Source organism: Phaseolus vulgaris, chromosome 2 (assembly GCF_051622355.1).
Source record: "Phaseolus vulgaris cultivar YP4 chromosome 2, ASM5162235v1, whole genome shotgun sequence".
NCBI lineage: Eukaryota > Viridiplantae > Streptophyta > Magnoliopsida > Fabales > Fabaceae > Phaseolus > Phaseolus vulgaris.
In genome coordinates, this window is record NC_143499.1 from 13,334,768 (window position 1) to 13,346,088 (window position 11,321).

General features: G+C 29.0%; 1 protein-coding gene across 2 annotated transcripts; it reads right to left on the minus strand.

Annotated features, from left to right (window-relative positions):
- Positions 1-5,635: 5,635 nt before the first annotated feature.
- Positions 5,636-9,070, minus strand: LOC137809621 (putative SNAP25 homologous protein SNAP30). 2 transcript variants are annotated; one of them, XM_068610729.1, is made up of 6 exons: positions 8,943-9,070; positions 7,504-7,933; positions 6,888-6,981; positions 6,654-6,784; positions 6,460-6,557; positions 5,636-5,869 (listed from the first exon to the last, which is right to left on the minus strand). In XM_068610729.1, the coding sequence occupies exons 2-6, from the start codon at positions 7,924-7,926 to the stop codon at positions 5,770-5,772; spliced, it is 846 nt and encodes a 281-aa protein (XP_068466830.1). In that variant the 5' UTR covers positions 7,927-7,933; positions 8,943-9,070; the 3' UTR covers positions 5,636-5,769. The 2 variants fall into 2 exon arrangements, with proteins under 2 accessions (XP_068466830.1, XP_068466829.1); XM_068610728.1 differs by having other exon boundaries at positions 6,460-6,784.
- Positions 9,071-11,321: the final 2,251 nt, after the last annotated feature.

An 11,321-nucleotide genomic window follows, 5' to 3' on the forward strand; every position in this document is an offset into this window, starting at 1 on the left:
ATTTGGTGAAATTTTGGTTCAAACCATTTGTTGTTTTGTAGAGACATACTTGATTGTGATGCTTTGTTACTACTTTTATTTCATATACTTCAGAAACTGATGTGAATATTAAGAAAATTATATAAAAGTTAACATTATAGGCTTTTCTTGAATGGATAGAGTCTCACCTTCAATTACAATAGTGAGAATCACATTCAATGGTTGATAATAATGGAGTTTGTAACCTATGTAGTTGTGGTTCAGAGTTGGATGAATGCACGTTGCATTAGTGCTAGAGTATGAAAATGGAGTTGATGAGCTCTTACAATTTGTTCACTAGGACGAGTCTCTAAATAATAATGAGATTATGTCTTTCTCATCAAGGACACTTTTGTCGTTATAGACAACAAAGTGGATGACATGCATGCTAAGCAAAGTGATCATGATAAAGAGATATGGGAAAACATATCCCCCTATTTGACTAATAATTTATTATCGTGTTTTTATTATTATAATGTATTTATTTATTTGGTGAAATGAATTAATGACATTGTTTTTGGATTAAGGTGGATTTGAGATCTAATAGTGGAATGAGCAGACTAGGTAGATTTTTCATCTGATGGCCTCAAGTGACTATGAGATGGATACTAAGGAGAGGACACATATTGACATATATTAATCATCATTCTGAAAAGGTATTGGCCTCAAATGCTGATAAATTTAGGAGGTACTAGGATTTATAACTCAACACCATGTTTCTATTACGATTCCATCATGGATGGTATTGAAGACATAAAGAAGAATCTCATGTGGCTAAATATTTAGGTATTTGAATACACTTCAAAACTGCATAAGTTAATTTTTGTATTAACCTAGTTAATAAATTGATTGACATTTATGTTATTTTTACATTAAAATTTTGACATTCCCAACACTATGGTGGTGAGGAAAAAGGTTTTATCTATCATTACCACCAAATGGAGGGACTTTAAGACTTTATTACCACAAGAGTATGTGTTTAAAAATTTTAAAGATGAGAGTCCTTGGTTAGAATACCAAGTCAGTGACGAGGAATGGATGTTGCTTCGTGATAGTTGATTAGAATCCTCTTGGTAAGTTAGTTGTTGACAATTCTTGTAATTACACAAATATGTACTTGTAACTTTTTTATAGTCTCATTTTCTTATCTGCATTGAAGGATAGCTGCCCAAGAACAACATAACATGAATGATGCATCCCATGTACTATCGTGGAGGGGGATATGCATTGCTCGACTAGAGGCAACAAAACTTGAGTTTGTTGACCTTGTATCTCCATCTCCTCACTATAAGATATGAAAGGCAACTCACAAAATCATATGGGTAAATGACTTCTCTGTCTACATAGATGATTGCTAATAAAATTATAAGTATAAATATACCTACTACCATTCTCATTTCCCCCAACATTCTTAAGTCAAATAATTAGGGTTATACTTAATTATTGTTGGCATATCACATGATTCTTTAGTTGAGCAAGTCATGCATCGCTCATTTATTCCCCGTGGTCAAAATGGTATATTGAAAATAACCATAGGAAGACCATAGCACTCAGGACGTGTGCACGATATTGGTGGTGCTTGGGGTACCTATGATTACTTTGGTCCACCTCCATGGGGTATGGATGACAACTTTTGCAGTCAAGACGCCTTGCATAAGATGAAGATGCATTTTGAAGAAACACTAAATCAAATTCAATAGTCTTTGTAGCAAAATTTTGATGAAAATTTAGAATCTCTTACTTGTTCTCAATAATAGACTTAAGAAACACCTTATATAATTCTTCAAGATACTAAACTTTTGCCTAATGAAATATAGGATCAACCTTCACCAAATTCCAAAGAAAACATGTTAATTGAATCCATTGCTTAATATTATTTTCTTCAATTAAGAAGGGGAAAATTGGAATTGAAATAAGAAATGTAAAAATACAATACAATGAAGTCTAGACATAAAATTATAAACATGCAAAATGTAACTACAATAGAGCGTCTAACATGCGATCGTGAATCATGTTGTCTAATGCAATTTATGCATAATGAATTATGTAAAAAATTTGTAAACAATCAAGTTGGACAATCTATTATGCAATTGCTTCTAATGGAAAAGTGAAGATGAACAATAACATAAATTGAAGAAAAACGTAAATGACAGAAAATGTAAATTGTTTGAAAGGTAAAGTGTTGGAAATATAAATTAGTTGAAATGTAAAGTGCACAAAAAGTTCATTACTTTTTACGTCATTAGCATGACGCCTTTTCAGTTCTAGGGAGATATACGAGTAGGACTCTCCCTATTTGTTATCTTGAAGCAAGTCCCTTGAGGTTGTGGTTGATGATGATTGTTCCAAAGATGTAAGATCAAAACCTCATTGTGTATCTATAGTTTAACATTTCCTTTATCCATATCTATGATCATTCTTGTTATTTTTAAGAAAGGTCTCTTTAAGATCAAAGAGACTTCTTTTCATTTTTATATATCCACGACCACAAAGTATGTAGAGAATGTAAATTTATCAACTTTAACTACCATCTCTTCAATGATTCCCATTGGTATTTCAAAAACTTCACTCATTCTACTATTTCTCTATCTTTATTTTAAAAAGAAATTGTATTATATATAAACACAAATTCTGGTCTATTTTTCATACTTGCAATGTGAAGCACTAGTTGGTATTTTATTCTTACATTAATTTTTTTTCTTTTACATTAATTCGTGATTGGATGAACTTGTCAGTTACATTTTTCGTTTTTTTTCTTTTTAGGCATAACCAAATTTATAATGGAAGGCCAAAGAATGTCCACTTTTAGCAGATGATCATGACCACTAGATTGAATTACGATATTTGTTCTATTGACAGTTTGGACTATGGTGATCTTTAGGGTATGGATAAATTGAAAAGGGTAACAAGTATAGGTAAATTTCAGATTTTCTTTGATTACACACTTTGTTGGTTTCTTGATGATTTTTTAACTTTTTCTTCTTGTAGTGTGATTGGAGTAGTTTTGGGTCATTCTACTATTCGTCGTCATTCTACTAGATCCAAATGATATGTTAATATAGGTGACACATCTACAGAGGAAATACTTCAAGATAAAAGCACTAGCTCTTCTAAAGATAAGGGAAAAGCTATACTAAAGTCTGTGCAAGAGGAGTCAAGATAAACTCAAACTAGGAAGTTACTCGTAGAAGAGTGGCTCTTGATAAAAATGATGAAGCAAAGCATGTAAACGACGACTCTACTTTTGAGGTATACTAATGGAAACTGCTTTAGAAATCAGTTATGCATTAGAACTCAAATAATTTCTGGTAGTTATGTATTTTTGTTTATGATACAACTAGTGTATTGGTGTATTTGTATGTTATTGGAGACTTATCTTGGGTGAAGGCCTTTGGTTTGTACCATTTCTTCCATTTAAACTAACTTTTATATCTTCAACTAACTTAAACAATATAATTGCTTAAAAATTATATTTTATCAAAAAATAATCCTAGCCGTGGAGTTTATGAAACCAAATTTCTTTATCATTGATTAAAATTGTATTAGAAATTATATTGAGATACATTAATAATATATTTAATAAAAGAAAGGTTACTTTCAATCTTTAATTAAGGTCATGAAGATGTTGCATAATAACATACCCAACTTTATGTAAATGCAGTGGTCAATAAGAATCAAACCTAAATCTTTATGTTTGTTATTCTAATACCTTCTAGGATCTTAATGAATAAGATGAATGAATTAGTAAGTAATATGTACTTCTTATATTAATATAATTATTTGATATTAATACGAAATCGTGTTAATCACAAATTACACACATTTTTTACATTAATAATTCAATGTTTATGTTTTCTTTATGAAAAAATTATACCTTTATAGTATTACGAAACATTGAAAATTAAATACAGAAAAGTTGAAGGACAGTAGTGTATTAGTGTTTGGTGATAGAAGAAGAACAAAGGGTCTGAGAAAATTGTTGGACTATTTTGATTCAATATTTTTTTCATTTTATCACCTACTTGTTTATATATGCACCTCCTAGAAGTAACGAGAGTTTTCAAACCGTCGGCAATAACGGGAGTTTTCAAATCGCTGGGAATAACGGGAGTTCAAATCGTCGAAAATAACAGTGGTTTCAAGACCGTCGGAAAGTGATTATTTTTCAGGAATTCAGAGAAACCACCAGTAATCAATTAGTGATGCTAGATCTTCCAGAAAAAAGCAAACCGCGAGTAACACACTTAATGGGGTTTAAAACCGTCGGAAACTCCAAAATACAGTCCCCGTTAAAAATAATTTTTTTAGTGTGTTAATCTAGTTAAAATGTGAAGTTTTATACTACTAAAAGTTTAGTATGAATTTTATAAAAAAAAAATAAAGAAATTTATCTTACTTTTTTCTCCTAATCTAAACTCCTACTCTCTCTCCTCTTTTTTTCTTTTCTTTTTCTTCTTCTTCTTTTGGTCTCTTACTTTTCTTTATTCCATCCAAATAAAAACTAAAAGAATTATTTTTTTGTCATAAGTATGTTGGACCTTTAACTTATGAGTATAGTAAGGCCATTTATTACCTAAAAGCAAAGCAGCATACGTTTATTCTTATTTTTAGAAAAAGAGTAATGTTTTACTACTATGGATGGAGAAACGTTTAACAAGAATAAAAGAGTCACATAATACCCTTGGTTTGTCTTGAGAAAGTATTTTTATTTATACAAGAGGATACATTATGCATTTGATAATTTCTTTTACTGTCATCTTCTAAGTGGATAAATTTATCTTTTAATAAATAAAAATAATAATTTATTTATTCATTGAATAAAACAAATAACTGAATAATTTTTCTTTATTTCAAAATAACTAAATAACTTTTTTTTAAAATAACAACTATTTAATCTTTTTAATACTATTTTTACAAAATCATATATATATATATATATATATATATATATATATATATATTATTCATCCATACCATCATATACATCCATTATATAAAGTAGATATGTCATTTGGTAACTTTTGTTTTTGGTGTGATTGAGCAATTTTATCATTTAATAAATAAAAAATAATTTACTTATTTAATAAAATAATTAATTAAATAGTTTCTCTTTATTTCGAAATAGCTAAATAATTTATCTTTTTAAAAATAACGGTTATATAATTTTTAATACTATATATATTAAATTATATTTTATTTTTTAATTAATTATTCATAAAAACTAATAAAACTATAAAAATAATAAAGTTATAAAAGTTAGAAAAATGTATATATTTTAATGTAAATGTAAATACTCGTACGCCTATGTGTTTTTGCTAGTTTCTAATTATAGAAATATTATTTTATTTATTATTTTCAAAACTTAGTATAAAAAATAATAAAAAGTAGATTTTACTTTTCTCGGTTTTATTATTTACTTTCATCATACATAGTTCTTTTTAAAACAAACAATAAAGTAAAGTTTTAATAACTCAGTAAAAATCGAAAACATTTTCTTAAGCTAAACAATCCCTTAATTTCTCATTGTGGATAATTCACCCAAACTAGATTATACTTCATTTTTCTAAACGCCAACTTTTTTGCTGCTGTTGGAAAGTAAAAAAGAACAATTCCAAACTGGAACAAAATCTCTATCCTTTGGCAAATGCTTTCAGTAACACAGTGATGAGGAAAATTTGAAAAAAAAAATGATAACAAACAATAAATGAATAACTTAAACTGAGGAACAGTTTGAGGCTATCATCTGTCACTTCACTTATCTACTAATTTGCGTGCACGCTGGTTGGCACCTTTGACTCTAGAGTTCATCTCATCAACATCGTCACCAAGATGATCAAGAGCTTTGTTTTGCCTGCAGTTATCACAGTACATTCACCATTACTGAATCAAATAGTTCTCTCAGATAACACAACTATTCACAAATATGTAATTTACAACATCCAAATTTTTCATGACAATGACTCTTCAGCATTCAACTCTAGTCAAATTTTCCCACACATTCACACACTGAACGATTTTAAACTATCTGATGAACATTACACTGTTCAAATTTTAAATGTGCATATATAAATAAAGTGTATGAAGGACTATAATACATTCATATATCTAACTATTCTTGAAAGATCACACTGTTTATATTTTGTTTCAGTAAATTAGAGTTAAAACATGCTTTAAATTGTGAGTCTAAGTAGGTTTAATGATTAACTTAACTTCACAAACCAACTTATAAGATGATATTTGCACCACACTTATGTATTATAATTTGAGGTTATCACTGCATGAATATGTGAAAGTTTGACTACACTGAATCCGGTTTCCATAATATTTTGTTCATTTATTCTTCATGGTTAAGATTATCAGTTGCTCCATTCCATAAGCAGAATATGATGAATACCAACAATAAACAATGCAACAGAAATCTATATTGGTAAGAATAGTTACCTGTCAAGTTCAGATCCCATGCCAATTGCCATACCCTTCAAATCACCCAAGATGTCACTTAGATCCGAGAGTGCATCGTCTTGTTTAGCTTTCTCATACTGTTTTAGTAACACCACGAGATAATACAGAGAAAAGGTTACTTGAGAAAAACCAATACTTAATAGGCATAACATTACATAGAACAAAGCACTTACATCCACTTTCTGATAGGCACTGTCAGATTCATTAGGAGGTGTGGTAGGGGCTGAGCGTCCCTTAGGCACAGGAGCTAAACCCAACTTCTCCCTATCTTCCTTATTATGTATATCCTTTTTCCCCGTCTTTTCTGTTCAGATACCACATTCCATTACATTATTGTATGTTGCCTGGCCTATGGAAGAAAATAACCAAAATTTGAGTTGTAAAAGTGAAGGATGAGGAACATAAACCTGGTGTGATTACAGGGCCTTGGATATTCTTGGTCTTCTTTGGCTTCCAGGGTTTGGAGAACATGCCCCCAAGATTGTTTAAGAGTTTTTCACCCTGAAGATCACAATTTAAGTTTTTGGAACTATAAATACCACATTAGAGTTATATAAACAAAAACGAAATCATAGCTTTCATTTTCTTTTCATTTTTTATACTCTTACCCCTTCTTCAAAGGGTCTCAATTCATTCGGATTGTTGTTGATATTGTCTCTAGTATCTAGGTTTAAAATTGATGCAACCATGATAGATTGTAATGAAAACTATATCAAAACAATAACTATATCCATAAGTCAGAACCTTGATAGCTTAGGTATACAATATTAGCAAACAAAGGAACCTATATGTTCTACGTGAATGATCAAAATGCAACAGCAGGGGCATTATACTCCAATCACAATTGGTTTTTTTATCTCACCAATGCACATAATAAAAGTTTGTATTAAAGATTATTTAAGTTGTCCAAGTTGAAAATGGTGAAGGCCATTAAAATGTTATTTATCAAAATGCTGCCTTATTAGAGATACAAAAAAATAACCTAAACTTTGTACTTAGAAATGAAAGCAGATATACTCATACCCTACTCAAATCCTTCTCAGTATCAACAACCATATTGTGGGTCCTGGTTATCTGATCACCCTGCTCGTGCAACATCTCAAGGGTCTTTGTGGCTTCCCCTCTGATGTCCTCAGCAATCCTCAAACAATTGTCGACACTCTTTGTTGTCTCCTCAGACTTGTACACTGCATAGTTTTCCAGCTCCTGAACACTTTGGTTCTCTAGCCCCCCAGAGTCACGGAAACCATTCTTGTACCTGTCTTTGTCTTTTGATGCAGTGGAGGAAGGCTTCCTCCCCCAATCATCATCATCTTCATCGAAATAGTTTCCTTTGGATTTTTGAACTGGGAGGACAGGTTCTGAAACTGTTCTTTTTTCTGCAGTAAGGGTTGTCTCCTTATCCGCTTCAGTTGGTGGTGGCGCTGCTTTTCTAAACCCAAACATTTTTCACCTGCTAGCACAATCCAACAGCATAGAAACAGAAAAAGTAAATTAAGTAATCAACATAGTGTTTAATTTTGATACACAAGTCAAAAGACTTTAACACATTCAATTAATTAGAAATCACCATTAGTATGATAATGCACAAATAGAAGGCACTCTAAAAAATTGTTATACTATTTGTACATTCTAATTAAATACATTAACATACAGCATTACTTTTACACTATTACATGGAATGGCTCTTTCAAAACTACTAAGACTGATTTACTAAGTGCTGTAAGAAATATGAACCACAAATAGATACTTACTAAAGATAAACAGAAGCATAAACATTCAAATTCAGAAAAATAAAAATATAAAAACTAGCCAAGACATTTTGGTGCATGCCCAGATAACCCACGATCACTGCTACAAAAAGAATGCTTTTAGCAACTAAGGTAAAAAAAAAGAGTCGACAATGAACTCCTGCATCTAAGCTTATGTTTGATTTTCTATTTGCAAAATTTGCAAAGACTACTTGAGATTTTCAAAATTCAACTAAACAATGTTGTTTAGGCAATGGACATAGACAAAATGTGGAATTGGGGAAGATGTTGAACAAGATGTACATGGAAGAAAAAAGGTGATAAAGTAAATGGTAGCTATTTCTATTTTTGTTTTTTAAAACACCTATTTTTGGAAATAATTTTCAAAACTCCATAGATTTTGGATGAGAAATTGATTGTTGAATAACGTAAAATGGTTGTAGAAAACCGTCTCAAAAACCAGAAAGATACTCACACATAACATGTCCTAAATTTCTAAAATCACTAGTTTACTTGCTGGCGAAGGTAACACAACCAATAACACACCACACTAAGATAAAATTCCGTGCTTTCATGAATCAAAGTGCAATGCTTCAGAAATAGTACCACAAATTAAAACAAATGCAATCAAAGAAACCCATCATGCAGAACGCAGCAAAGCTTTTACCAAGTAAATTATCTGTGAAAGCTGAAAAATTGTGAGAAGGGTACCTGAATTTTGAGGCCAACAAGGTCAACAGTGGTACACAAACCCAAATGTGGCAATGGGTTTGCGAACTAAAGAGGAACAGGGGATGGTTGAAACTGAATGGAAAAGACTGAGAATTGTGTTCGTTTCGTTGAAAAATAAGAAACCGATGAAAGGTGTCGCGGAAAAACAGAGACCCACGCGTTGTTTCAACCGTAAACAACATTTGACAATTTTAGTTGTTACAAAGCTAAAATTAATTTTGACTCAAAATATTAAGATTAAAAGCCTTTTTTTTCTTTAATTTTTTTAATTAGATCGCCGTATAATTATTTTTAGTCCAGTTATGTATTAAAATTAAACTCTACAATCATTTATAGATTAAGATGAAATCCTTTGTACTAAAAAACACAAACGATTTTTATGATATACTATTTTATTTTATTCAGTTAATTTAATTGATGTAATAATTTTTATTATTTTATATATTAATTCTAAATTTAATATATTATAAATACTTTTTTATATACCATATTATTTAAGTTTTTTTTGTTTAAATTTGAAAACATATTTAAGATATTTAAAGTTAATCTAGAAGGAACTTGAAGTCATAATAGAAAACAAATTAGATGGGAGAGAGAATAGAGAATTTGAAAATTAAAAATAGAACTTCAGAGTCAGACAACAAGTTTTGAGAAATATTTGAAAATGAATAAAACAAAATAAAAATAAATAAAAGGGTTTTATATAGATTAAATGGTATACTGGAAACTAAAATCTGAATATAAAAAAAAAGGAATTATCTTTATGAATAATTATAGATTTATAGAGGGACTTATATTTTAAGGTGTCTTTCTTCCTAATAATTTGAACAACTATATATAATTTTTTTTAAAGAAAAATACTTTGTAAGATGAAAATACTTTAAGATTGATAGATAAATATATTTTCAATAGCTAACTATCGGTAACAATGTAAATGTAAATTCCAGGGGATAAAAATATTCAAAAGAAAATATATGAATAAAAGAAACCTACGAGTTCAATAGTTTTTGTATCAAAATATATATATTTTTTTGCATGTTTTGAAGTATTTAAAAAGAATATCTGTCAAAAAAACTATCAGAGGATTAATTTATAAAATTGAAAAAAAAGGGACTAAACCTCAAGCTTATTTATGTTTAAATATATTACTATTAACCTATGGGTGATGTTTAGACAAAAAAAAAATGATTGATATAAACAAAAGAGTATTATGAGTATACAGTATATACTATTAGTATAAAGAAATTTTACACCATCATTCAATTATAAATTTATGATTTAATCAATAATGTATTTGAATTCAGCTCTACTTTTATACCTAATTATTTATTTGATATATGGTCTTTAAATAATTTTAAAAAATAAACTAAAACTGTATAATAAAATAATAAACATTTATTTGAATTTTCTCATACACCTTAATGAGAAAGCAACTCTAAATATTATAATTATTATTATTTACGTAGAATAGATATATTAAAATTATTTATATATCCCTTTAATATGGAAGAAAACTAAAAAAATAGAAATTCATTTATTTGCATTGTAAAAAAAATTAATGACATCTTTATTTAAGATATAAGGTCAAATAATCATGAGATATAAATGGGCTTCATCCTAGCTTAAGGTAACCGAATTTTAAAGGACTTTTTTTTCACCCTATACTTTCTTTTTCTACACTTCTATAAATATTAAAATCTCTACTTTATTCTTTGGTTTAAATTTTTTTTCGGATTGTTGAATTCGAAAACATTAAAATTATACAATCCAAAACTTAAAAATTCATACTATAAAATTAGAATAATAATTTGAAAATCATTTTTTACTTTTTAGATTGTGTAAATTTAGAAATTAATATTTTATTTTAGATTATATAATCAAAAATAATTTTTTATATTAGAAAATCACTTTCAGATTTAAAAGTCATTTTTCATAAAAGAAAAATTTTCTAAAATTATTTTTTGGAAAATTTTTTTTTAGATTGTGCAATTCAAACACATTACAGAAGCATGTTACTAGAATCCAGAAATACAACACAGATAAGGAGGTGACACCGACAAAAAGGGGTAACCATTAACAAGGGGCAGTTTTTTCTTTTCCACAACCCATAGTGGTATAGAAAAAAACTATGTGGTGCAAAAAGAAATAGCCCATTTTATACTGGTTATGGGTTGGACCTAGATCAAATATGGGCCACATAAAGATTTACACAAACAACAAAAACTATTTAGAATAAATTTGACGTGATTTATACAAAAGCATTATAATAAGGAGAAAAATAAAAACATCATAATACATTTTAGTATTTTAACCAAAGGGATATCTTGTTCCCAGCAGCTTCATTAATTCTATTTAGAA

What these genes read in the sequence shown, in the direction of transcription:
- LOC137809621 (XM_068610728.1), bottom strand. Translation starts at nt 7,926, where the DNA reads ATGTTTGGGTTTAGAAAAGCAGCGCCACCACCAACTGAAGCGGATAAG. An exon ending in CTGAGAAGGATTTGAGTAGG is followed by an intron (nt 6,982 to 7,503) that starts GTATGAGTATAT and finishes TGTGATCTTCAG; the next exon opens with GGTGAAAAACTCTTAAACAA. An exon ending in ATGGGATCTGAACTTGACAG is followed by an intron (nt 5,870 to 6,459) that starts GTAACTATTCTT and finishes TGATAACTGCAG; the next exon opens with GCAAAACAAAGCTCTTGATC.